Source organism: Gouania willdenowi, chromosome 8 (genome assembly GCF_900634775.1).
Source record: "Gouania willdenowi chromosome 8, fGouWil2.1, whole genome shotgun sequence".
Taxonomy (NCBI): domain Eukaryota; kingdom Metazoa; phylum Chordata; class Actinopteri; order Blenniiformes; family Gobiesocidae; genus Gouania; species Gouania willdenowi.
In genome coordinates this window covers 17,394,255-17,422,147 of record NC_041051.1, presented here as the reverse complement: position 1 = coordinate 17,422,147, position 27,893 = coordinate 17,394,255, and the positions used below count along the sequence as shown (strand labels likewise).

Genomic DNA, 27,893 nt, shown 5'->3' with positions numbered 1-27,893 from the left:
CACAAAATTAGACCGAAGGCCACATGTGGCCCCCGGGCCGCCAGTTGCCAACGCTGGTATAGAATGTTGTCGGGCTGATGATGAATGAGTGTGTGAGCATGTCGCTGTGTGTAAGTGTTGGCTCTGTGATGATACCTCGTCTTGTATTTCATCATGAATAGACTCCAGCAAACGCCTGTGACCCTGAATGGTTATGAAAGATAAATGAGTAAATGACTACATTTGCGACGCAATGAATGAATGAATTAGAAGATTTAAATGCACAGGTATTCATCAGCTTTGTGTAGACATAGAACTACTTCTTCTGCACTGAGTTTTATACTGTATTCAGTAAAAAAGTTCCACACTTTGATGATAAAGCTTGTTTTTACACACAGTTGCAAAACAAATGTGAAGGGAAAAGACAAAAAACATGATTATACATGCACATTGAGAAGTGACAAAGAAAACTTTTTTATTTTTACACATTTACATTGTCATTCTGTTATCACGAATGTTTACTTCCACTGCTGTTTTGCCAGTATAGTTAAAAAGATGCCATCCACTCCAGAGGAATGTTTCTATCTGACACTCAAAGGTCATCTTGGAATGCATGCACGCTCCCACTGCTACCTGTTAAAAATAGACCTGTAGAATATAGATAGGTAGTAGGCCACGCAATACTGTAAGTGACTCTTTGCACCTTCAAAGCTTCTCTGATCTTTACTCAATCAGCGTTTTCTTCACCCTCCTCCCACTACGAATGTTCTTTAGGTATTTTAGAAATGAACGACAGTCCTTGAAATAAACATGGTCTTTGTTGTGGATGTTAGAAATGGGGAACAGGAGCCCACAGGTGGTCAGGAGGCGGGGGCAGTGCTTTGGCATGTGCAGGTCTTTCATCTTGTGGATCAGCCTTTCAGAAAAGTCTCGTCACTCTGCAAGTGGACAAGGAGACCAGCAGACAGGAGATGTGTCTCGCTGGTTTAATGAGAGCGAACTGGCATCTGACAGACTCTATGTAACTTTCCAAGGTTACCAAGTCAGTGCAGAGCAAATCAGGCTACTTATATTTAGCCCTGCAAATGGTGGTCTATGGATTATGGCCTGGGGCTCTCCAGTTTCGTCTTCAGTGCGGATTGTTGAATGCAGGGGGGTAGTGGATCATGAAGAGCTTGTTGTTCAGGTGAGCAACATGTGTCCTGCATGGTTTTAGACCAACTCTTTATATAGCTTTTAACTTTCTCGTGCACTTTTCCTCTCACTGACACACATCTCTTCGGGACTAAAAGTCCACGGGATAAATCATCTGTGAGAGGAGAAGACAATTTTGGGCTGCATTGAGAGGAAAGCGGAGCTTTAACTTGTTTCTGTGGACATCGATCGACTAGGGTTTGGGATCAGACATTGCCATGGATGTACTTGCCTTAGAGGCAAAGAATGTGGGAGGACCTGATCAAGAGAAGAAATCTGCACCGAGGCCGAAACCCAAACCCCCGAAAAAGGCCAAAAGAATTGTGTACTTTGAGGTGGAGATTGTGGACCTGAAGACAAAAGAGAAACTGCTGCTGCTGGATAAGGTGAGGGGTTTGCGCTCAACGTTAGCGGCTACTATTATCTACTGTATATAATTATTTATTCTGCTCTTTTATTGTTTTCCTGAGTTAAACTTGTGTCGCAACTCTGATGAAATGGACAGTTACAAATGATAATAATAGTATCCTTTAGCCTTTCCAGTGGTGTAAAGTCCATTTTAGTTCTATTTCTTGTATGTAGCGGGAGGTGAATTTGATTTTGCTGGTCTGGCTACAGAGAGCAAGCAGATGACAGTGAGACATGAAGGGCAGCATGTATCAGTAGAAGGGTTAGATCACTCTCGTACAAGAAGGATAGTATTGCAGGTGAAAAAGGGAAAATGCAAGCAGGACATTTTCCATACACAGAGTTAAACTAAGCCGCTTGGAGGCCCTAAGCAGGATGACCTCTGGTCTCTGAGAATCCAAAAGACAGATTTCCAGACCTTTTTCAAAGAGAAATCGACTAAGTTGAATTGAATTGAATGAATTAGCGAATCGTTAATGGAGACTGTCATTATGCTCCTCACCTCAGTGAAGATCGGTTGGCTGTCACTCGTCTCATTCCATCTTGCCTGTTTATTGGCAGTTGGCACTTTTCATTTTCCCAAAATGCATTGAGTTCGAACCTGCAGCTTTGAGGCCCCCTTGTGGCCAACCTGTCTAACACATCTGCATAGTCTGCGTATAGCGAGAAACGGCTGCCAAATAGAAACCTAAGAGGTGGCGTCACACACATTATTTCCAATGTCTATTAAAGAGTGTTTAATTCAATGTTGTGAATGAAAGCTATTTTAAACGTGCTGTATTTCTGTACGTTGTAGGTGGAGCCAACAGCCACTGTTTTGGATATTAAGGCTTTATTTCATAAATCATGTGAGTAAGAAGTGACATGAGTAATACAAAATGATAAACACAGAACCTGTTGATGTGAAAGATTTCAAGCAGATAGATGTATTACTCTTTGAATTGATCGCTATCAGCTATGAGTAATGTTTATTGACTTATTTATTCCATAGACCCAAAGTGGTATCCAGCCAGGCAGTCACTGCGTTTGGATCCAAGTACGTTAGTCTCAGCACTTTTTATTCATCTAATCTCATGATGAACATACTGAGGTGTGCTGTGATGGCACATTAAGATGTTGTCAGGTCTTAACTCAGTTGATGGTGTTTCTCAGAGGCCAAGTGTCTCAGGGATGAAGAGATTCTGCAGACGCTTCCTGTGGGAACCACTGCCAGCTTTTACTTCAGTGACCTGGGACCACAGCTCACATGGGGAACTGTGAGTCCACCTGCACACTAACACACAACATTTAGGCAATGTGGACGTGGATGTCACATGTTAGGAAAATTACTCTTGGCTGCATATTTGTCCATTTGGACAATATTCTGGTCTTTTGATTTGATTATTAGTGTGTAGGGGACAATTTGTGTATAAAACCTCTGCATATTGTAAACTGTCCCGATTCAACATTTATATCAGCTATTGGTACAATATTATATTTTTGCATCTAAAATCTCCTATATATTATATAGTTTTTTGTGGATTTACTTTACTTGAAAACTTTACTTGAAGTTTTATACCTAAGACTGACATTACACTGCATGAATATTGTGTCATGAAGGCTGTCATTAAGTGTTCTTCGCTAAATTATGACACCTTTGGAGGTATGTTGGTAATTTTTTGGGTTAGGTGGAGGGATCTATTTGGGTTTGTTAGGGTTAGGGTTAGGGATTAGAGTAACAAAGGGTTAGAGTTAGGGATAGGGGTTAGGGTTAGGGTGGGGTGTTAAACGAAGCGAGTAACGAAGGGTTAGGAGATAGAGTAATGATGGGTTAGGGGTTAGTGTAACAAAGGGTTAGGGGTTAAAGTAACGAAGGGTTAGGGTTAGGAGTTAGAGTAACGAAGGGTTAGGGTTAGGAGTTAGAGCAACAAAGGGTTAGGGGTTAGAGTAACGAAGGGTTAGGGGTTAGAGTAACGAAGGGTTAGGGGATAGAGTAACGAAGGGTTAGGGGATAGAGTAACGAAGGGTTAGGAGATAGAGTAATGATGGGTTAGAGGTTAAGGTTAGGGGTTAGAGTAACAAAGGGTTAGAGTTAGGGTTAGGGGTTAGGCTTAGGGTTCGGGGTTAGAGTAACAAAGGGTTAGGGGTTAGAGTTACAAAGGGTTAGGAGATAGAGTAATGATGGGTTAGGGGTTAAGGTTAGGGGTTAGTGTAACAAAGGGTTAGCGGTTAAAGTAACGAAGGGTTAGGGTTAGGAGTTAGAGTAACGAAGGGTTAGGGGTTATAGTAACGAAGGGTTAGGAGTTAGAGTAACGAAGGGTTAGGGGTTAGAGTAACGAAGGGTTAGGGGTTAGAGTAACAAAGGGTTAGGGTTAGGAGATAGAGTAATGATGGGTTAGGGGTTAGTGTAACAAAGGGTTAGGGGTTAAAGTAACGAAGGGTTAGGGTTAGGAGTTAGAGCAACAAAGGGTTAGGGGTTAGAGTAACGAAGGGTTAGGGGTTAGAGTAACGAAGGGTTAGGGGGTAGAGTAACGAAGGGTTAGGAGATAGAGTAATGATGGGTTAGGGGTTAGTGTAACAAAGGGTTAGGGGTTAAAGTAACGAAGGGTTAGGGTTAGGAGTTAGAGCAACAAAGGGTTAGGGGTTAGAGTAACGAAGGGTTAGGGGTTAGAGTAACGAAGGGTTAGGGGGTAGAGTAACGAAGGGTTAGGAGATAGAGTAATGATGGGTTAGAGGTTAAGGTTAGGGGTTAGAGTAACAAAGGGTTAGAGTTAGGGTTAGGGGTTAGGCTTAGGGTTCGGGGTTAGAGTAACAAAGGGTTAAGGGTTAGAGTTACGAAGGGTTAGGAGATAGAGTAATGATGGGTTAGGGGTTAAGGTTAGGGGTTAGTGTAACAAAGGGTTAGGGGTTAAAGTAACGAAGGGTTAGGGTTAGGGTTAGGAGTTAGAGTAACGAAGGGTTAGGGGTTATAGTAACAAAGGGTTAGGGTTAGGAGATAGAGTAATGATGGGTTAGGGGTTAAGGTTAGGGGTTAGTGTAACAAAGGGTTAGGGGTTAAAGTAACGAAGAGTTAGGGTTAGGGTTAGGAGTTAAAGTAACGAAGGGTTAGGGGTTAGAGTAACGAAGGGTTAGGGGTTAGAGTAACGAAGGGTTAGGGGTTAGGGTTATGAGAGACACTTAATTACAGCCTTCATTACACCTTATTAATGCTAATGATAGTCATGTCATAATAATGACAGCATAAGTTCAGCCTTTATGTATAAGACTTCAAGTAAAGTGTTAGAGAATATTCTTGTGTTTAAAATTCAAATGCATGTAACCCATTGGTTAATAATAAATGACTGACTTTTTCTTCAACCTCCTGATGTTAACTATGTATCTCTGTTAGAGTAATATCACTTGATCAGTCCTTTACTAACATTTCACACTTCAATATAAAAGCTCTGTATTTGTATCAGCCAACAATACAAAAGACTGCAATATCAGTATTGTATCAGAAGCAAAAAAGTTCTATTCTTAACTTTAATTTTAACATTTGATATGGACTTATCTGGAACTTAGAAATGCTATCTTATATACTAAATATTTCGCTCAAGTTTAAGGCCACGCTTGTAACACAATTGTTCGTTTTGTGCAATAAAGTATTGTTTTGTTATTTTAACACTGTGATGGCCAAAGATAGCAAATAGGGAGAAAAAAGCACATTTCAAAGATTACTATTATTCTCAGAAATATAACACAAACAATGAATGAACAGTTGTGTTTTAGTAATAGTTATACTTAGATTGTATAAGTATTTATGGGTCATTTCTGTCATGGGGTGACTTGATAAAATATGATAGAGAGGACATCTAATCTCATGACCTCATTTCTCCCAAAGGCGTTAGTCCCTTTAACCTCTCACTTTCCTTTTGCTGCACCTCTTTCCTCCCATTTGTACAACCAACTGGTCCATTTCCTGCCTCCACTGGTTTTGACACAGCCCTGTAACGTACTGAGATCACCAGTAGCTGCTGCTGCTCTGGGACTCAGAGCCAGATTTCTGCTGGAGGTGCTGATTCAGGGATCAGTTTCACTCTCAGCTGTGCTGCTTCACTTAATCATAGTTTGTGCAGAGAGGATATGACAGGACCTCTTTGAGACTCTCTCTTTATCATGAGTTAGAGTTTCACTTGAGCAATTAAACAACTCACTGCTTTTTCTGAACAGTCTGAGCGAGAACAAATAAGCCTTTTCACACTCTGGAACTGCACATGCTCGACCTGGGGGGTCATAGGTCGAGAGGGATATAAACGTAAACAAGCTCGTAAACTAACTGTGTTTGTAATTTTATTCCAGAGACCTTTAGTGTTTTAATAGTGTTTATATTATATATATATATATATATATATATATATATATATTAATAATACACATCATATTCAGACTTGCGGAGGGACCAGGGCTTTCAGCTGAAGCCACTTTCAGACCGATCCGAGCACTTTTAAAAACCAATGGGAACAGCTCAGCAATAATATGGAAGCAAGGACAGTCCTCTCGCTTCCACACAGGTGACCCCTGGTGCACTATAACACCGACTGCCTGGGTCTCCAGCTGGCGGAATTCGTACTCTACCCGGGATCGATACACATACATATCCGAGAACTTTAGGTGAACCGATGAGAGAAACAGCATTAAAGTGACAGACCTAGCTCTGTTAGCACATTCCCACCAAGCTTTTAACTTATGTATTTTTTTCTGTGTTTACCTTTATTATTGTTAGTTTCTTTTTTTGATTTGTGTAATTGTTTTAACAACTATGAAGTGTGTTTGAGTTTTTGAAAAGCAGTTATAAACAAAATGTATTATTGTTATTATTGATGGGACAAGCAGGATTTCCGAGTGTGAAAAGAACAGTATGAGTTTTCAATTTGAAAAGGTAAATTTACAAGGTACACCATTCACAAACCAGGTCCATGATTATTTTTATTAAGCTATTAATTGAAATGAATTTACAAATTTGAAGGAAGTGCACAGGATGGACACTAAAGAGCTGATTGGTCACTGTTTAAAAAGCAGGAAAAACCTGAATTTTCAGCTCATGTGCAGCGTTAGCTTTAGCAGCTAACTCAGCATTTCTGCCTTGGAGAATGATACCATGTTTCCACAAAACATCTTTCAAGGAATCCTTACTCTAACGGTGAAAATAATCGAAATCTCTGTCAGAATCGTTGTCAGCCAAGGAAAGTTTATCCCTCTTGACCTTTGAACTCACGCGAGAGATTTCCGAAACTGATCATCCCCAAATATTGCTTTTTTTATCAGTTGTCTTGCTTTTTTTCTCAAAACCCCACTTTCCTCACTTCAGGTGTTCCTCTCTGAGTGTGTCGGCCCATTGATCATCTACCTGATGTTCTACTTCCGCCTTCCATTCATCTACTCTCCAAAGTATGACTTCACCAGTAGCAAGAACTGGGTCGTTCAGTGAGTGTCAGCTCGCCCCAAGATCTGCTGCGGCGTCTCACACATAATCCTGGGCTTTGCACAGATCCCTAATCAACGTGACAGACCGTTGTGAAGCAGTGTGGTTTCTGAGTCAGAGCCAAATATGGTGTAATAATCACAGCTAAATGTGTTGCTATGTTTTTCATGCATTGTGCGCGTTCCGTTGCAGCTTGGCTTGCATGTGTCACTCCTTCCACTACATCAAGAGGATCCTGGAGACCTTGTTTGTGCACCGGATCTCCCATGGGACCATGCCGCTCAGAAACATATTTAAGGTGACTTTGCTTCTGACCTCAAATGTTGAACACCATGTTTTGATTTTTAATGTCTTAAACTCTTGAAAAAATGTGAGTGAAGCACTTGTTTGGACTTTTTTTTTGTGTTTTTTTTGTTGGTCTTAATCAGGTTTCATTCTATTCTAGAACTGTGGCTATTACTGGTGCACAGCAGCTTGGATGGCGTACTACATTAACCACCCACTCTACACCCCACCCTGTAAGTGCTGACCAACGCAGGCTGACTTTAGCTCATTGGTCAAAGTTGACTTCCATGTTAATCCATTCCCCCATGACGTGTTGACAGGTTATGGGCAGCAGCAGGTGAACATGGGTCTTTGCATTTTCCTGGTGAGTTGTGATCAGGTTCCATGTCTTTAAACGTGTCAACTAGAGTGTGCACAAAATCATGTGGAGATTTGTTTTGTCGCTGCAGTTTTGTCAAGTCGGTAATTTTTCCATCCACATTGCACTTCGTAACCTCAAATCTTCAGGTGAGCCTTTTTGTTACAATTATACACTTTAGGGGGGGGTTCTAAAACCAACATTAATGCAATATAATATAATGTAACTTTATTGTTTCAGGTTCAAAAACAAAGAAGATTCCATACCCAACCAAGAATCCCTTCACGTGGATATTTTGGCTGGTGTCCTGTCCAAACTACACATATGAAGTAAGCAGCTGCAGCACGCAAATCCCTTTAAAAGAAAATATGATTTGATCAAATCTTTACATAAAAGAGTGTTTTCAATAAACAGGAAGTAACAAAAACACAGCAGTTCCACTGGATGATACAAAGAGTTTAATCATAAACTACAAAAATATTCATGTTTTCCCGCCGTTAATCTCTGCATCTCTATGCCAGTGGGACATCTTTTCAATCATCTATTTCAACTTATTCCAAAATAAATGAGTGTGCCACCTAATTAGTTTTGCCCATGTGTTAATAAACATTGATACAAAACTGATAAAGCGCAGGAAAGCAAAGCCAAAAATGTTTCTTGGATTCATGAACATTAAAGTTCAGTTGTTTTACTTATTGTTATTATTATTGCTATTATTGAAACAAACCAAGTTGTACCAAACAACTTGTCGCTAACCAGCCCAATACTTTATGTCAAGTGCTTTAGTAAATTTTATGTTGATTGGCTGATTTATAAATATTAGTTAACTTTTTAGCAGACATGTATATTGTATATTTATCCAATAATAATTTTGAATTTTTTTTTTTTTTTGTGAAGAATTAAAGGCAATGTTAAAAGTTTCATTGCTCAAACCTTTAATTAATAATAAATCATATTGTCAAAATGTTGTAGGTATATATATATATAGATATATAAATTAAAAAAAGAAAAAGAATTATTTAAAAAATATAAAGTTTTAGACCAGACATGGGCAACTTATTGCCCAGGGGGCCACATGCGGCCCTCTGTTGTAAGGAAACGTACAAAAATGGCTCCAAAAATACATAAAACTACATGAAGTTACTTAAAAAACACCACATATTACTAAATGTTACATAAAATTACAAGACAAACACACAAAATTAACAAAAAATAAAGATAAACAAAAATTACTGCAAAACAAAATGACAACAAAAACACACTAAATGACTCATAGCATACAAACAACAAAAATACGTAGAATGACTAAAATATATACACAAAGTGACAACAAAAATACATAAACCTTAAAAAAAAAATACACACAACTATCCAAAAATGCATAACTTCAATAACACACAAACCAAAAACACACAAAATGGCAGAAATTCTAATATTCTAAAGGCTGAGAAGATTTACTGTATTATATATATTCTGATTTTGTGGCCCTTGGATCAGATAATATCCTTTTTGTGGCCCCCGCTGTGCAATGCATTTCCCCTGTGCTGCCCTCTAGTGGCTCCTCCCAGTATCTGCACCCCTCACTCACCTGTGCCTGTGTGATCTGTGCCCCCCAGGTGGGCTCGTGGATGGGTTTCACCGTGATGACCCAGTGCGTGCCTGTGGCCTTCTTCACTGTGGTGGCCTTCGTACAGATGGCCGTGTGGGCGCGAGGCAAACATCGCAGCTACCTGAAAGAGTTCAGAGATTATCCCACCCTGCGCTGCTCCATACTGCCCTTCATCCTGTGAGCAAGGCACCTGAAACACGGTTTACAACCATCCACCTCCTCAGTGTTTAGGATCCTCCATCACTTTGGACATCATATGGACTTCATTCATGGTGGTCACTGAGTGTTGGATTGGTGAGTGCTCGGGCCGTTACAGACTGATGACGAAGCAAGTGAAATTCAGTGAAGTCTTACTTTAACGTGCATACATTAAATATTACGGTCTTTTTATTTTGTTTATTTGTAGGATCATCAGTGCAGATCAATCTTACTTCTCTCTCTGTACGTATGCAGCCTGGAGCTGCTGAAACACTTGTATCATCCAATCAGATTGTCCCCCCCACTGATACTTCTAAAATGACCTTTTCACAATAACGGTGATAATACTCACCAATGTGCCCCAACCTAAGCTGTGAATGAGTAGAGCCTGTGACAGTAAACACGCACAACTGAGCAAATGCTTTAAAAAATAAAAATACAGGAAACAAGTTTGTTCAACTAAACCTTTAAGTGTAATAAGAATAATAAAAGACAAGAAAGTGAACGAAAACTTGAACTTTATTCGCAATCCAGTGTTGTCTGGATAAGAAATGAGAAATGGTGAAAATGTCGACTACATCATGTGGAATGTTACAATTGAAGTGTCTGGTTGAGGTCACAACACAAAGACTAGACAAACTCTAAATGAGTAGTAACACAATATTGCAAGATGTCTGCTCTGTAAACAGACGTTGGATTTAAAGATATCACATCTTAATAGGAGTATATTGTTTGATGGAATTTGTATTGCAGGTTGTGTCGGTCTGTGATTGTTCCCTTAAATCTGTCGAACAGATCTTTTCTTTTTTCTTTTCTTGACCGAACAGGAAATGTAGAAGCATATTATACTCGGAGCAACACTGAAGATAGAAACCCAAGCCAGGAATCAGGCTTTAATGCAGTTCCATGGATAGCCTGGCTGATGTTTGGGTGCCTCTTATAACGAGTCAGTGTAGAACTGGTCCCAGCATTCCCATCAGCTGTAGAACTGAAGGCGCACGCCCAGAACTGAGATGAAATTTTGGTCAAAACATGACAAAGTCTGTGTGTGGTTCGTTGGCACCGCTTGGTGCAATGCTCTGTCCTCCTCAGGGGGTTGAGCAGCACCCGTTGTTTTCACCTAAACGTCCCCACCGCTCACCCAAAGACCGGCTCGTGTGGGTGAAAATGAAAACTGTGAAAACCAAAGACGGTAATGAGAGGTAGGATGACTTAACTTTCAGTTTGTGGTCATTGTCACAGTGAAACGGACTTTCACTGGTCCCCCCTCCCCGACCCGCCCCTCGCTCACACCTGCACCTTCCACATGTGCTGCATTTGAAGGCCGGTGGTTGGGTCCTGATGTGAGAGGGCGCTGCATGCATGTTTGAGTCAATGCAGCAAAGTCTGTGGTCCCTTCAGAGGTCTTCACACTCCAGGAAGTGGGTCCTCTGCAGGACTTTGACGTGACGTTCGTAGATTTTGAGAGCAGGGCCAAGTCGAATGGAGAGACCGGTTAGGACGTCGCTACGCTGCATGAGGAGGAGGGACTTGCCGTCAATTTCCTGTTAAGGAAAGAATTAATTTTTCCACAAATAAGACGATGCATTAATCCACGGAGGCAAATATTCTTGGGTTTTGATAATTTTTTTGTGCTTTGGCTCTAACCTGTGTTCGAAACGCCACGGCCTGCTCTGGAAAACCTGCAGCGGAAAAGTAGCTGGCCACGTCTGCCACGGTCCACTGTAACAAGTTCTGGCTCATCTTCTCCTTCTTCACTGAGCTGCAGATAAAAAGACATTAGGTCACAAGTGTGAAACTTAAGGCCCGGGGGAGCAAATCCGGCCCTTTGGAGTATCCAATTTGGTCCGTGGGAGGAAAGAACCCAAAACAAAGCAGAACCATTGCATAAACTACCAAATAATTCAGATGTAGATACCTCAGCCTCTCTAAATACATGAAATGCTGCAGTATTTACAGGGGTGCGCTATTTTCCAGGGCCTTAATCCCACGAATGCAGTTATTTTAAATTGCAATTGTCGAAAAAACACTTCAGTCTTCTAAAAGCCTGTGGTTTCTTACAAACAATCCCACAAAAATGCCCTAAATTATGCAAAAAAAAGTCATAAAATGATTGCATTTTCACTAGAAGATTCATCTCTCATGCTTATGCTGTATTTATCAGTTATACATGGACGTGCTAAACAGGATATAAAAATGTTGATTGCCCAACTAAACTCTGCAGCCCACTCAGGCTTCTAACCTGCACCAGTCCTCTAAACATAAACATGATGAGTAACTGTCACCCAATCATAACCTCCTTAAAGATACAATGATTGTAGTTAAATGCTCAGATCTTATTTATTTTATTAGATAAAATACTAGTGTATGCCTCATAGATCAATGAACATCATTTACTCTCCACCGTGCATTGCATTGTGGGCACTTAATGTAAAATCCTTTAATTTTCTCAAAAATCAACAGTGCGCCTTATAATCAGGTGCGCCTTATGTATGAAATTAATATGTCAAAATGTTTTAGTACAACTTTGGTAAACTATGAAGCTGCACTGCTTGATGGATTTTTGGCGCTTCAGGGCTACCGTAGTCAGGTGCCTCGTGGAGTGATATGTACCGGTACCGTGCTTCAACATACTGAACTGAAAAAGTGTGTATTGTTCTGCATTTTATGTGTTAAACCTGAACAATGTTGAGAGTTATTGTTAATGAGTTGAATAAAGTTTGACTTATCTGACTATTTTGTTTCGCTTAATGCGCCTTAATAATAATAATAATAACAAACCGGTGCGCCTCATGTATGAAAATAGACCCAGTCAGACTCATTCATTGATAGTGCGCCTTATAATCTGGTGCGCCTTATAGTCCGAAAAATACGGTACAGTAATAATTAAACTATTTGTATTCAACTGAGTATGATAATTATTGTTTAATTATTAAAAACTAGTACAGTGCCCGTCGGAAGTATGTATTCATAAAGTGGGAACTTAAGTACAGTTGTCATTTATGGCCAAATGAGTACGTGTTGGAAGGCTGGATGTACAAAGAGTAGTACATACTCTGTAGTGTTTTAAAGGGGTTTTATATATAAAGTAAAATAGCGTGTGCGATTTCCCTGGTTTAATTCTATGGGACAAGCGCATGATAAATGCGTTTGTTGTTGTTTTTTTTTTAACAAATTTGGTGCATTTTTCTGTAATGTATGTTTTTGAGTCATTATGTGTATTTTTGAATCTTTCTGTTGTGATTTTGTGCATTTTTTGTATACAGAAATCACAAAACTACACCAAAAAAAACATACAAAAATATACTAAATGACTCCAGAATCAGACTACAATGGCAACAAAAAGAAAAAAAGAAAAAAAATATATATTTTTTTTCTTTATATATATATATATTTATTTTCTTTTTTTCTTTTTGTTGCCATTGTAGTGTGATTCTGGAGTCATTTTGTATATTTTTGTATGTTTTTTTGGTGTAGTTTTGTGATTTCTGTTGTCATTTTGTGTATTTTTTGTATAAATATTTAGTTTTCTGTATTTTGAGTCATTTTCATATTTTTGTTGTTGTGTTTGATGCATTTTTCTGTAATTATGTTTTTTGGAGTCATTTTTGTGTGTTTTTGTGCATTTCTGTTGTCGTTTTGTGAGGGCGTGTTTTGATGTGTGTCTCTCTCTACCTGGTTACCGTGTGGGACTCTCTCCATTTCCTCCACGGGTTCTCTCTCATACACAGGCACGCACAATAGCCGCGCGCAAGCACATACTCCGTCACAGGTTGTTGAAATGTGTGTGTAAAGAAAAAAAAGAAAAAAACGGACCTTGTTGGAACTATTTGAAACTTCTGGGAACTCTTCCGTTGTCGCAACTCTCTCTATAAACGCCTCTGTGTGCGTTCAGCATGTACATCCAAGGTGCGCATTTGGTTATAAAGCGCATGGAGAAAATATCAGCGTTTATAATGCTGTATCCAGAGAAATTTGCATTTTTGCTCTCAACACAGCTGCGGCCATTGCCTGCCAATAACTTCTGGGTCCCGTTATAACCTCCGGGTCCCGTCAGTCCGGTCTAAACAGCGAACAGTCAAACAAACATGAAATCATTATCTTCCTCTCTCTCACTCATTTGGCAAAAGCACTTTTCTTTAAATGGCCTTTTTGTTGTTCATATAAACTAAATGGGCAATGTTTATTATTGTAAATGTTCACTTTATGTTTATATGAGATGTTGCCTCCAATATAAACAGAAATAGATAGGATGTATTTTTACTGAGAGGTAGGTAACATAAGTGGAATGTTCATTGTACATGTATCACATTTACTGTTCGTGAAATAAAGAGAAACGTATAGAAAAGTATTCCACCAACATGTGACACGAGAGGGAAATTCCTTTGTGCACTCACACTTCGTCTTTGCCGCCGTTCAGAGGACTTCCCTCTGTGGCTTTGAAGGATGGCAGGCTGATCTTTTTCAGTGAGCCTGTGCACAAAAGGGAAGGGACATTAGAACACAGTTTCAACATTTTCTGACACAAAAAGTCAATTAATCATCTTTATCGCTGACATAATGACTTCCTGGCCAGAGGAGGAGAACTGAGCTGGTGCTCGGGTCAAATGACTGCCTGTGAGGAACACTGATTTCTGTTGACATGGCAACCAAAGACTTTTCATTAAAAAGTACAAAATATATAATAAAGAGTATATAAATAGTAGTGGTTTTAAGGTAATTTTCGCCTTTACACTAGACATTTAATGGGGCTTGGGTGATAAATGGATATGGTTTGAAGGCCAGAAGTGCTCTGTAGGGTTCCACATGGAGAAATCATACGTCAACTTTTCCTATTAGACGCAATGTAAAACTGCATAAATAAATAAATAAATAAATAGCCAATTTTCACAAGAAGCTGACAATAACGTTACTTGTCGTGCATGTGACACCTAAAGTCAGCGTGACTTCCATTCATGATGCGTTCTGCACCTTAGCGTATATATTGATGCGGAGGTTTCGATGCTTGTGGTTGTTTACCCCCGTCAAGTAATTACTTAGAGACCACTCTGAGGTGCTGCAGTATTTGTAGCCAATGGCGGATTGCCTATGGTGGGAGCACAGCCAAGGACTTCATACGTATCACCACCATCTATGTTGAAGGTCACATTTGTTTCCCGCCACATTGACCACAATGCACTGAGCCAAATGTGAGTCGAGTATGGGAGAAGGTGTAAAAGCTGCTGATGGTTCGTCAACATAATAAATTCAATGATTTAATGCGGCTGAAACTGATAAATATGTCAAAAAGAACTTGCAGAAATTAATTAAACATACATTATAAACATATTTTAATAATTGCTAACTACATATGTGTAAGCCATAGGACTCTCACATGGTTCCCCAGTTTTGTGTTTTAATTAAATTGTAGTTTTTATAGAATTTCCATGACAATTACAATTACAAAGTCAATTATCTGAAGTCAATTACTGTACAATTCAATTATGATTACAACAGCAACATATGTTTTCAATTACAGTTGCAATTACAATTATGCCATAATTGTAATTCATTATCAAGTGCGCGATTACAATTATATTTGACCCCAACCCTGATAAACATATATACAGAGAGAGAGAAAGAGAAAGTGACTGTAACTCACAGTTATCAGGCAGACACCTCAGACTCTCTGATCCTGCGTCACACACACTTTTCGTCTCATCCTGTTGGAAACACACAAGAGACCAAAACTGATTACAAATCGCACAACGGGCAGGAATCAGGGAGACGGAACCAGGCAGAAATGATCCAGAACACCTGCCGCGCTGCATAGTCTGGTACCAACTGGTCCGAGGAGGAGCGGCTTATGTCCTCCAGCTTGGCTCCGTCTTCCTTCTTGATGTTGTTTAAAGCACAGGGAGTGGGGCTCACACAGTGGACGGCTGGCTTTGTGGATTCCACTGGAAAACACACAATCATACAGTTACACACAGAATTAAACCTCATTTAGACCTTATTCTGAGGACAAACGCTGCCAGGATGGCACTGAAAGCAAACGGGTTCAGTCACAATTGTAATCGTGTAATTGATAACTCATTACAATTATGGTGTAATTTCAGAAATCGGTTTGTTGTAATTGTAATTAAATTGTAATTTAGGTTAGATAATTGACTTTTTAATTATAATTTCCATGAAAATTCTATAAAAAATTGTCATTTATAATTTAACGCTAAACTGGGGAACCATGTTACAGTTCTATGTACAGTTCTACACACATAGGTAGTTAACAATTATTAAAATATGTTCCACATCAAGCTTTCCCACTTTTTACCATTTAAAAATAATAAATCGAGGGGTATAGTGACTCAAAAAAGGCTCAAATGTCCACACCAAAAATATTAAAACCTATATTTTAATTGATTAGGAAGCCTAACAAGGGAACAAATATATAGAAAAGAAATTAGATGATAGATATTAGTTTTTAGTGTATTTTACAGCTGATTTTGGACCCGTTATCATAAAAGATGATAAAACAGAAAGCTAGCACAAGAGGATGGTTTACTTTCATTTAATTCAGGCTCAGTAATTCTTATTAATTGGAATTGAACTTTAGTAGTTGACGACATAATTGTAAAGTGACTTTTTGAGGATAAAACATAATTGTAATTTATTTGTAATTGGAAATAATGCAGTTCACTGCAATCGTAAATGAAAAATGTAATTGACCCCAACCCTGAGACACACACACACACACACACACACACACACACACACACACACACACACACACACACACACACACACACACACACACACACACACACACACACACACACACACACACACACACACACACACACACACACACACACACACACACACACAGTGAGCATTAGCATATACATCAAACAATAACTTGTGCAACATTTGTAGCATATTTATCTACCCGGGTGCACGTTGTTGTCTCTCTGCATTCCTGGGAGCTGGCTCTCTGCTGGGCCCACAGTGGAACCATAAGCCAGCTCATTGTGTGCGAGGGCCCCTGGGCTGGAGGGGAACAAGGAGTTGGGCCTCTCACCAGCCTTCTGGAGAGAACCACAGTCTGGACTGGAGCCAGGGCCGCAGTCGGAGCCTGACGCCGAGCCAGACCTGCATCCAGAATCAGGCCGAGTGACGGAGGGGGAGCAGGGAGCCGACGCGGCTCGGACGGGGCCGCTGTCCGCCGTGGAGGGGGCCGAGTCTTCCTGTGGGAGACTGGGAGAAGGTTCAGCCTCTTCATCCCGGCTCTCGTCGGCTCCCTCCTCGTCTGCATTACTGTCTGTGTCCATGGCTATCGACGTGTCCGCCTACAGGATGAGAGCAACCCTTTACTATCACAATAGTTTCACTAAAGCTTCAATTGATCAATAGACACAAATCTCTGGAATTTTTGCATTTTAGACTCATTATTTATGCATAAACAGCATGATAATAATAATAATAATAATAATAATAATAATAATAATAATAAAAACTACAATATTTGCATTTCCTGAAGAAAATGCAAGTGAGGATGCATGTGCTGGCGCGCTTCGCACTGCATTAGCTTAGCATTCGTTTTGCATAAGCATTATCTAGCATTAGCATTAGCCTAACAACACTACCCTAGCATTAGCCTAACATGAGCACACTGACCTAGCAGTAGCCTAACAATAGCATGAGCCTACCATTAACACAATCCTAGCATTAGCACCAACCAAGCACTAGCATTAGCACTAACCAAGCACTAGCATTTGCGTAACAATAGCATCAACTTAGCATGAACACTAACCTAACATTTGCCTAGCTATAGCATTAACCTAGCATTAGCATTATTCTAACAATAGCATTAACCTGACATAAGCATTAGTCTAGCTTTAGAATTAACCTAGCATCAGCATTCACCTAGCAATTGCATTATCCTGGCATTGCCACAATCCTAGTATTAGCATAAACCTAGCAATAGCATTAACATAGCATTAGCACTAACTTAGCATTAGCCAAACAATAGTATTAACCTAGCATTAGCTGAGCATTAACCTTAAACCATTAAAAATAATACATTTATTTTTAAACAGCACTTTTCAAAAAACTAACTTACAATACAATAAAAGTACAGATGATAAAAAGAAAAGAGTACATGTAATAGTGAAAGTTTTACTGCTTAAAGTACTTTTAGCTTTAATGGGCAAAACGTGGCAAACAATAGTGAAAAAGAGCAAAAATATGGCACAATATTGTGGTATTTATTGGGCAAAAGTTAGCTTATTTGGATGAAAAGTGGCCAAAAAAATTATACAAGAACAATTTGATAAAAGTGTCAAAAAGAACTTGCAAAAATGAAAGAAAGGGGATATTTATTGGCAAAAAGTAGCTAAAGTCTGAAACATTTATCAGAACTTTTTGAAAAGGGGCCAAAAATTGAACTAAGGACGTTGCAAAATGGCCGAAGGAAATCAGTGAAAAGTGGTCAAAGAGCCACATGTTGAGCATCACTGACTTAATAACGGTTTCCAGTGTTGGTAAATGACACCCATATTAGGAGATTTACATGCAAAACTTTACTTACAATGCAACAAATCATCTGCTTCGGTCAAAAGTTGACCAACTTTGAGCCATGTTGTGGACTAAAATAAACCTATTAATAATTCAATGGTTGGTAAAGACATGCTTTCCTCTGTAGTACTTGTCTGTCCTGTTCTAATGCTGCGGCAAAGCCATCAACGGATATACCCAGAGTATTATGGGCTGCCCAATGCAAAAATACTGTGATGATTTTCTAGCTGATTCATTTTCAATATTTAGCAAAATTTCCTCACATTTTAGACAAAAATTGACGTAAAACATGCTAAAGATAATTGTCAACAATATTTTTTATATGTAAAACAAAAAAAACAAAGGAATAAAAGTCAAAATATTAAATTTAAATATCAATGTTAATTTTCATATTTCATCATTTTCAATCATCAGGTCACCCAGGTATGAATAAGCCTGACATTGGCTTTCCCCAATCAGATGTGATTAAAGGTATTTCAATGTACTGAAATAGTGCCAAACATGCCTAATATGGTTAATTAAACTTTTATGATTAATTTTATATTTCTCTACTGCATTTATGGCAAATGCGTATGTGTTAGCTTTAGATCTGTGAGCGAGTCCTTGGAAAACCAATGGAACGGACTTGGCTTCCTTAATATTCTCTAAACATTTATAGGTTGACAATCTGTGACACATTTAGAACTATGAAATTAAATTCAGCATTAAAATGTATCATTTACATTTTGCATTTAGATTAATATGCTTTTTTTTTTACACAAACAAATTGTTGACAATTACATATATAACATGTCTAAATGTGAATAAAGTGAGCTAAATATTGAAAAAATGTCAGCTATAGAAAAGAGAATCAAAGAATTTTTACATTTGACAACCCATATTTTTTCCCTGTTGCGATAGCTTTTTTTGCTAGTAAATGTTTTTTTAACAACATGATTACATTTTATTTTATTTATGTATAACTGTGTTTTTTTTTTTTGTATTTATGTACAAATATGGAGTCCATAATTTCTCTCTGAATGTGCACTTATTAAAAAATGTGACAACATAAATACGTTTAAAGCAGTATTTATATTCACTGCATTACACCAGGATTTGTCCTTAAGAGCAACTAATGCCCTATTGCTGAGGATGAGAATAGAATAGGATAAAATAGGATGAGAACAGTCCATTAAATACACCAAGGCCTTCCAAGGTCTCCTGCATGTTTAATACTTTTCAAGATGTTGCCATGGCTAAAGAAGCCAATGTTAGGCTAAACAGGAAGATATAGTCATCAACATCCCCCGCCAGATTAGTTATCATTATAACTCCCAACCTTTTCCTAAATCTAAGAACTTAAATATTATCACATCAGAATATAAAATTACTAACTATCTTCAACGGTTTCTAAGAAAAGCTGTCCCCTTTGAAGATACCTCGAACAAAAACAAAAAAAAATAACAAGGGCAATAACTCGGGAAAAAAAAATTGCGCACTTCTCATTTTCGAACTCCATCAAGGTATTGATACCCTGAAGCAACACACCAAATTTGGTTATCGTATCTTAAACTGTTTCTGAGAAAAGCTGTCCCCTTTGAAGATGCCTAGAACGGAGTAAAAAAAATCGAAAAAAGGGCAATAACTCGGGGAAAAAAATAATTGCGCGCTTCTCATTTTCGAACTCCATCAAGGTATTGATACCCTGAAGCCACACAGCAAATCTGGTCATCATATCGTATCTCAAACGGTTTCTGAGAAAAGCTGTCCCCTTTGACTCGGACGGACGGACGGACGCACGTACGGACGGAGCTCAAACCTATAACCCCCTTCACACTTTGTGGCGGGGGATAATAACGACTGATGTATTACAAAAAGTTATAGATGGAATAAATTCTGTTGCAACAACAAACCTCATCGCAATGCATCGAGTCTCTTTTGCTAGCTCCGCATCAAAAGTGCGTCAATGGTAACACGATAAAATCAAGAAATCCTTTGAGAAATGCAAATAAAACTTTACACACAGATGATATGGTATATGTGTAAAGAAAATCAATTTCACTTTCGAAACATCCATTTTGAAAATGGCTTTGTATGTTAATCTGCAGCGGAATTATTCTCTGCTATCTAATCCAATCACTGTTCTCTTTGGGTCTAAGAAGTGTTGCAGCTGCTGAGCCATTGACGACATGGTGATACATCACATCCTTCTGAACATCTGGGCCTGAATCCTAACAGATAGAACAGTCCATTGATTACTGTCGGCTTATTAACATCCACATCGTCATTCCTTGATCAATGCTGATAATACAGTGACAGTTACACAGTACAAAACATAGTAAAAACTACAATAAAATGATCATGTAATCATATAAAATAATCTTAATAATAAAATGTAGTCTAATAGTGTGAGAAATAAAGAGTCCAAAGGGCAGTTTCACAGTGTCACAATATTCCAAGAAGTCAACAAGCACCTGATTATCAAAAAGCTCACTTTTTTGTCCCATGTACCCCCCTTTGCATGTATGTAAAATCATGTGTATCATATACATATCATAAGTACCCTCTCCATAAATGTGTGTCAAACCGTGGTTCCCTAAGGCTTTATCTACAAATTCAAAACAATGAATGGAATTTAAAATCTAATTTTTTTTTTAATTAATGTAGCCGTTACGTGATTACTTCAATAGTACGCAAACAGCTAATTATTGTCTTCTACTGTCAGAAGTGTGATTAAATGGCTTCTACAGCATAAAATAATCCTGTTTTAAAAAATTACAAGAAAATATAGCACTTTATTGGGCATTAGTACTGTTAGTTTGTGGTGAATTTATTTAAAAAGCCTAAAAAAGAACTAGGAGCATATCCCAATTATTATTACATTCATTGTGAAATCTTTCTGAGTACCCACTGCAATGTGCTCCTGTACCTCTAGAGGTACACATACCCCTGTTTGGGAACCACTGACATAAAGCCACATTTTTTTTTTTTCAAACTCTGACCTTATTGGACTCCTTGAAGTGAGCTTCAAATTGAAAGATGGATTGATCATGACTGATCTAGGGCAACTCTCAGTGTCAGAAACATTGCTTTTATCATTTGTGAATAAAACTGTAAACCAGGGGTGTCAGAGTCATTTCAGTTCAGGGGTCAAATACAAACCAGTTTGATCTTAAGTGGGCCACGGATCTTAGGTGGGAAAAAGAGCCATTTCAACATTAATGTTTGTACCTCCATGTATAAATGATAAAGTATGTGAGTAAATCAGTCCCTGCAGGATATTTGCTTAAATTTCCTTGATTTTTGGAATTTTGTGGAATAATTTGAAGAAAATTTGCCAGTTTTGGGAAAAATTGAGAGTTCTTTCAGCAATTTAAGCTTAAAAGCTGAAAAACTGAGCTCTGCAAATAATGTGGATTTTAATTTATTTTTTTCTATTTGTAGAGGCTAAGATATCTACAACTGAATTAGTGTGTAATTTACAAAATGTTTCATATTTTTTCTATCATTTATTACTTTCTCGAGGGGCCCAAATTTGATGCTCTAAAGCAGGTGGAACCCCCTTTGTCCCAATGCAATATGTTGCATAGAAAGCTATTGGAAAACAACTATAGAGCATAATGATGGAATGAATGAGTGAGTACACATATTTACATTTCGTAAATTAGTGGAAAAAACAGTATTTAGTGCAGTGGTTGCCAACCTTTTTGAGGTTGTGACCCCATTTTATATCAAGAATTTCTGGCCACCTCAAAGACTTTGATCAAAAAGTAGTTCTAGAAAAAAATCAGTTTGAGCTCCGATGTTTTTTTTTTCTTTTTCTTTTTTTTCTTTTTATACTGCATTTTAGTTTAACTAGATTTATATTTTACAAAGTGAAAATATTAAAATACAGTTGTTTCAGATTGTGTGTTAGAATAACAATTAAAAAAATCGATTGTATTTTTTCAGAAATTTCAACGACCACATTTAAACTCCAGGCGACACCACATGGGGTCTCGACCCAAGGTTGAAAAACATTGATTTAGTGACTCCTGAATAGATTTATTTCTATAGTTTTTATTATTTCAGGTAATCTCACGCCACACTTTATTTGTTAATTTTGCAACGTCTTTCTCAAGTACCATCACGTACCTCTAGGGGTACACGTACCCCCATTTGAGAAACCCTGCTCTAAAGGGCCGGATTTGGCCCCCGGGCCTTGGCTTTGACACATGTAGTGTAAAAAGAACACATGAAATAAAGATTGATGGGGAAGCCTTACTGAGCCACGTAGCTATAAACATTAGCTTTGTAGTGACGGGGGTTTGTTGTCACGTGGAGTTGCATTGGAGTTGCAGGGGTCACGTGATCGCACGCTCACACTAAATGATGTCGCAATGTCTGCCTGTGAGGAACCAGTCTGTGGTCTCTGGTCGTGTTGAAGTTTTTTTAGAACACGAAGCCGTCCTGAAGGCGTCTGTCTCTGGGTCTTTGTTGAGGGTGACCGTGAGAGTTCCGTGCGTGTTGGAGAGCCAGCGGCGGAGCGCAGGGGCGCACCAGCCCCCGCCCCCTCCTCCTCCTCCTCCTCCTCCCCCCCCCCCCTCGCGCTGCGCCTCCAGCAGCCTTTCACCAACAACTTCACACCAACATCCACACATTTCACTCCAATTGTGGTTTTAAATCACAACCGCGCATGGACGTAACGTGGACGCGCATCGAGCGTCCCAAAGCTTTGTGGTGTGTGTGATCAGACCGTGAGAGGCTACAACAGGGGCTGAGATAAAGGAGGGGGTGGGGTGTGGTGGTGGTGGGGGGGTTTCTCTGGTTTCCTCTAAAGTGCGCACAGAGTTGAGAGGCTGGGTGAACACTTCGCCATTGTGTCGGCGGACACAAACCAATGATGTTCACCACAGACCCCACCGCTCTGCGATCACAGCCCAACACAGACCCGCCTCACTTTGATCCAGCATCGCATTGTTCGGCAATGAGACCAAACGCGCATGAGTCCGTTATCGGACACGTCACCGTCTGCGTGTGACCTCGCAAAACCTGGGCAACCCTCACAGGGGCTCGTGCTTGTGATCAAAGTGATTGCATGTTGGGTTTTTTTTTTTTTTTTTTTTTGGTAGCGACACGCGCAGGAAACAAAGTCAGCGTGATCTCAGCTTAACCCAATTCGGACAGTTGCGTCCGCCGTCCAGAGGCGGACGGACAGTTTGTGGCCGCTTCGCGTTAGTTTCGGGGTCCTGCTGTATCAGCGGCCACTGCGGTGGTGAATATGTAACACATGGCTCATAGCGCTGCTGTGTGGAGCCAGACGGGCAGGAACCAGCGGCGTCTGTTCTGTACGTGACCGGGCTCGCTAGCGTGTCCGACAATGGATCTAGGGGTTCGACTTTAATGCGCTGCGTCGACGGCGGCGCACATCGCTCCACACACCGGCGCATCCCGCACTAAACGCGCTATTCAGCCTCCAACCGACCAAACGAGACATCATCGAATTTATTTTTCCGCAGCAACACGTATTTTTTTTGGCGTTTTAAGTGTTAGACGTGAAGGTGGATCATGTGTGTAAGGGAGCCGGGATGGGACACGCTGTGTTGGATGGACCGACCTCGTTCACACAAATAAAGCAATTATGAAGTAAACAATGCCCAGCGTCCCCCACAGGCTCCAACATCCGCGGTGTTGGAGACTTTTTTCCCCTTCTCCCACTCCCAATTCAAGAAGTCAGCATTACTGGAGAGAAACCATTTCCATATCACATACCAAAATAAAAGTCACACTGGTGAAGAGGCTTAATATCATTTCCTTGGTGCAATGTTGCCTGTTTTGTCTCTGTTAATCAAACATTAGAACACAATAAAATAAGGCAATAAGATGCTGAACTTTTCTTTGAGGAGTTTGCATGTTCTCCCCATAACTGCGTAAACATTCTGATCTGTTTTTTATTTTTATTTTATCTAAACCACTATTTTTCAACCTTGGGGTCAGGACCCCATGTCAGGTCGCCTGGAGTTGAAATGGGGTCACCTGAAATGCCTAGTAATTGATAAAAAATGTAAAAAAAAAAAAAAAAAATTACTCAGCGAAAAAAAAATGCTGTTAATTATAATTATTTTACAAATTAAAACAGTAGACAATCTTAAACAACTGTGTTCAATGCTTTCACTTTATTATTATTGATAATAATAACGATTACAATTCATAATAATAATAAAATGCAGTCTAAAAATATCTGAGCTGGCAAAACTGTACTTGTAATAAAGTATAAGGAAATTGATCAAAAATTAATTTTAGAAGAAAATAAAAAATGATGTCTTTAGGGTCAACAGAAATTCTTGATATCAAAATATATTAAAACTCTTGCTTTATAGACACAACCATGCACAAGTAAACCTAAATGCTCAATTTGATTTATTTCTCCTAATTATGACTTCTAAACAACGTGTTTTTACCATTAGTTTGGTTAGTACCAATTACACAAAACCCCAAATAACTACCTGTAGGCCAACAAAGACTGATGGACAACCTAATGTTAATTATATCCCACAGACAAAATAACTTCAAACACATTATTATCTGTAGCCAAATACAGGGATTCACTAATACAAGCAGTTTATAATTTGGCCGTCAAACAGGGAGGAAAAAACTGTGGTTTTGTTTTTGTACCTTGACAAAAAACAAGGTCAGGCACTTTTTTTTCTTGGAAATAGCTTCAATATGCAGCGAGTTTCCCTATTTAAGTCAGATAGTCAGTTTTTTTTTTTAAAAGCACAATGTTAAACACAGTTTCATTTGAAAACAGAATACCATGAGGAAATGCACAAACAACTAGTCTGGGTACTCGTGTTTCCATCTAGTCCAAAAACATGTACATAATTTTAATAAGAGTTTCCAGAATGGATGAATAAGTAAACGTCTTTAATTGTGTGTCACTGCTAACCCTGCCATGGACCGGCATCAGAATGTAGCTACAGCATCTTGGACAGACAGCAGACCCCTTAAACTCATGATATATGAATGAATGAATAAATACATATTTTGGATGTAAATAGTTTTAATTAAGTACATGTTATTCAATGGTAACATTTAAATGCTATGGAAAATTCAATGCGAAAGGATGCAATCAAATTAGAATTTCAGCTATTAGGACTAAATATCTTAAATTCTCAATTCCCCCAAAATATAAAGAAGTACATTTTAAGATACTAAATTAAATGTACCCGTTGAATGATTATATCCAAGAAAAATTGAAATTTGATGTTGATAAATTTCACCTTTGTGAAGTCAATATAGAGACAACAGAGTAGGGCTGGGCAAAAAAAAAAATATTGATGAATCGAATGTGAAGATAAAAACAATTTTTATTTTGCAAATTCGAGTTTAAAAAAATAATAATAATAATAATTTTTTTATTTTAATTTTTTTTTTCCACCACAGTTTTTTTCGGACTTTTTTGCGTTCCGAAGTGAGCCAGCCCCCTCTTTGTTTACCCTTCGATAAGGCTATATGTGTGTGTGACACAGGATGTTTAATGTTTTATTCATACTATGCTGAGATGCTAAGGGAAGAGTTTATTATTTTTTTAATTGTAATGTTACATGTTATAAAATATGTAGTTTTCTGATTTCTTAATCAGAAACTTGAAGCTACTGTGAAGTTGTTGTTACACTTTAGCTTAAACCAGGGTTAACACTTGAAATAGTTGAATGAGAGAGAATCATTTACCTTTTATTTTGGGATTTTTCTATGCATTTTAACTCTTGAAGACAATCACAGCAATAAAGTTGCACTTTTGAAAATATCTGATGTCTGCAGTAATTTTTAAGTGCATTAAAAAAAAATGGAATCGAAACTGGAATTATTTTTTAAAAAATCTGAGATTTTTTTTAAGGCAAAATCTCCCAGCGCTACAACAGAGCACGCTTTTTGTTAATGCCCAACTGTGGAACATGTGGAAAGCAGGATAAAAATGGTAATCTGGTAAATGATATTAACATTATAGCCAAATTCTATGTACATTAACCACGCATGACAAAATCATCAGGGCCTGCTTTAAAAAGGAACTTTTTTTTTTTTTTTTTTTTATTAAAAAACATGAAAAAAGTGAAGACTGCCAAGATGAAAATGTGTGTTTGCTTGTTTCTGAATACAATTTATTGTAAACCCCTTTTTGTTTGTCTTTTTAATGATGCTGATCTCTGGTTTGTGTTTGGTTTTTCTATTTTTGCAATGGATACCCTTTGTTTATTTTTACCCACTTATTTTTGTGTATTTCTATATTTATTTTTAACAATGTTTTACTATCTTGCACCAATGACATGTTTCTTGAAGTACTCTCAGGTAACGTTGAAGCGCAATCTGCTCCCAAAGGATTTTGGAGGTAAAAACGTCACTGTTTATTTTTCATTGTGATGTCGGATTCTGTGACTTGTTATTGCATTTTTTTTTTTTTTTTTTTTTTTGCTATGTTTCTAATAAAAAAATAAATATAAACGTAAACGCCATTGTTACGGCGATTAATTTGAAAACCCACACGCTCCACATCCGGTCTCGAGTCACGGAGACTTGACACCCCCCTCCCTGCCCTCCACGCAACGCCGAGTTTGAGGCTTAAAAAGCGTTTTCTGCGGCAGTAATGGAGGCTCGTCTGTTCATGGACGGACGGGACAGACCAACTTTAGACTGTCTCGTGTTTCAACGCGTGCAGCGTGCATCCAAAGTGCCTCGCGGTGTGAAATGAGCCACACGCGCACCTTTCAGTTGTTTCACACCGCGGCAGCGCTCGCGCTCCCAACCGCCGCTCCCCGTCTGCGGCAGTTTGATGCACTTGCAAAAATCACCCCCCCCCCCCCACCACCTCCCCCCATAACACACGCGCACACACGCGCGCGGTGCTCAAGCAGACATTTCACCTCCACCTGTTAATGGGCCATGATGTGCCGTGACATCCGACCCCCCCACACCGGCTTCAGCCCGCACATACCTCCAGCTCGTCCTCGTCCGGGTCCGCGGGCCCCATGGCGCTGTCTCCGTTGCTCAGGTCGGAGTGGCTGGCGTCCTCCGCAGCGCTGCTTCTCACCGCCGTGGCCAGCGACGCATCGTATTTTTTGCGGCTCCTGCGCTGAACCTTGGCAGCGTTCCGGTAGGAGATGGAGCCTTTGTAGTTAACTTTCAGCACCGTCTGCTCCACGATCAGTTTCTCAAGTTCTGCGCAGGTTCGTTCGGGCTCGGACCCGTGTCGTCTCCGGACCATTCGGCAAATCCTCTCCAAGTCCGGCCGAGCTTTACGGGACCGCAGTGAGTCGATAGTGTCCAGGATCCACTCTCGGTACTTGGACTCAGACATATCCGTGGCGGGGCTCCGTCAGTGGCTCTGGTGTCCTGATGTCTGTCCGTCAGCCTTGAACGTTACACACGGTGATTCCAGCGAGCCGCGGTCCGAGAGGAGAGCCGCGGAGAAGCGGAAACCTCGCTGAACGCCTCCTGCGTGTGCGTGTGCGCTTAAGGTGGAACCACCGAGATACACGGAAAAGTTTCCCTCGACTGCTTTTTTAAGGTGGACTTTAGAGTCCTGGACGGGAACCAATGAGCGCTCTCACCGCGGAAAGGGCGCGGAAGATGGCGGCGTCTACTGAGGCTGGCTCTGTGAATGCTGTTCAACACCTATTTAATCAGGTTTTAGTCACTTATTATTGATCAGAACAGGAATAGCAAGAGATAATTATATAAAATAACCCAGGTTCTACCTTAGTATTCAAATTAACATTTTTAGAAGTATGAGGCATTTGTTCTTTTGATACAAATTTTGCTTATGCAAGCTTTCCATAGGGAAAATGTGATTTCTTCTGATCTAATTTATTTATTCTAGGTCTATACAGAAATAATTCACAGCCTTTTTTTTT

General features: G+C 39.3%; 2 protein-coding genes across 2 annotated transcripts; one reads left to right on the top strand and one right to left on the bottom strand.

Annotated features, from left to right (window-relative positions):
- Positions 1 to 909: 909 nt before the first annotated feature.
- tecra (trans-2,3-enoyl-CoA reductase a) lies at positions 910 to 11,585 on the top strand. The gene is made up of 12 exons (XM_028454954.1): positions 910 to 1,165; positions 1,272 to 1,559; positions 2,378 to 2,429; positions 2,573 to 2,617; positions 2,734 to 2,837; positions 6,908 to 7,023; positions 7,214 to 7,319; positions 7,467 to 7,539; positions 7,627 to 7,670; positions 7,756 to 7,813; positions 7,905 to 7,993; positions 9,281 to 11,585. Exons 2-12 carry the CDS (start codon positions 1,392 to 1,394, stop codon positions 9,452 to 9,454), a joined length of 1,029 nt encoding a protein of 342 aa, XP_028310755.1. The 5' UTR covers positions 910 to 1,165; positions 1,272 to 1,391; the 3' UTR covers positions 9,455 to 11,585.
- Positions 9,973 to 27,649, bottom strand: samd1a (sterile alpha motif domain containing 1a). Its single transcript, XM_028454925.1, has 7 exons — positions 26,975 to 27,649; positions 16,397 to 16,796; positions 15,268 to 15,410; positions 15,113 to 15,173; positions 13,869 to 13,944; positions 11,119 to 11,233; positions 9,973 to 11,015 (listed from the first exon to the last, which is right to left on the bottom strand). The coding sequence occupies exons 1-7, from the start codon at positions 27,335 to 27,337 to the stop codon at positions 10,869 to 10,871; spliced, it is 1,305 nt and encodes a 434-aa protein (XP_028310726.1). The 5' UTR covers positions 27,338 to 27,649; the 3' UTR covers positions 9,973 to 10,868.
- Positions 27,650 to 27,893: the final 244 nt, after the last annotated feature.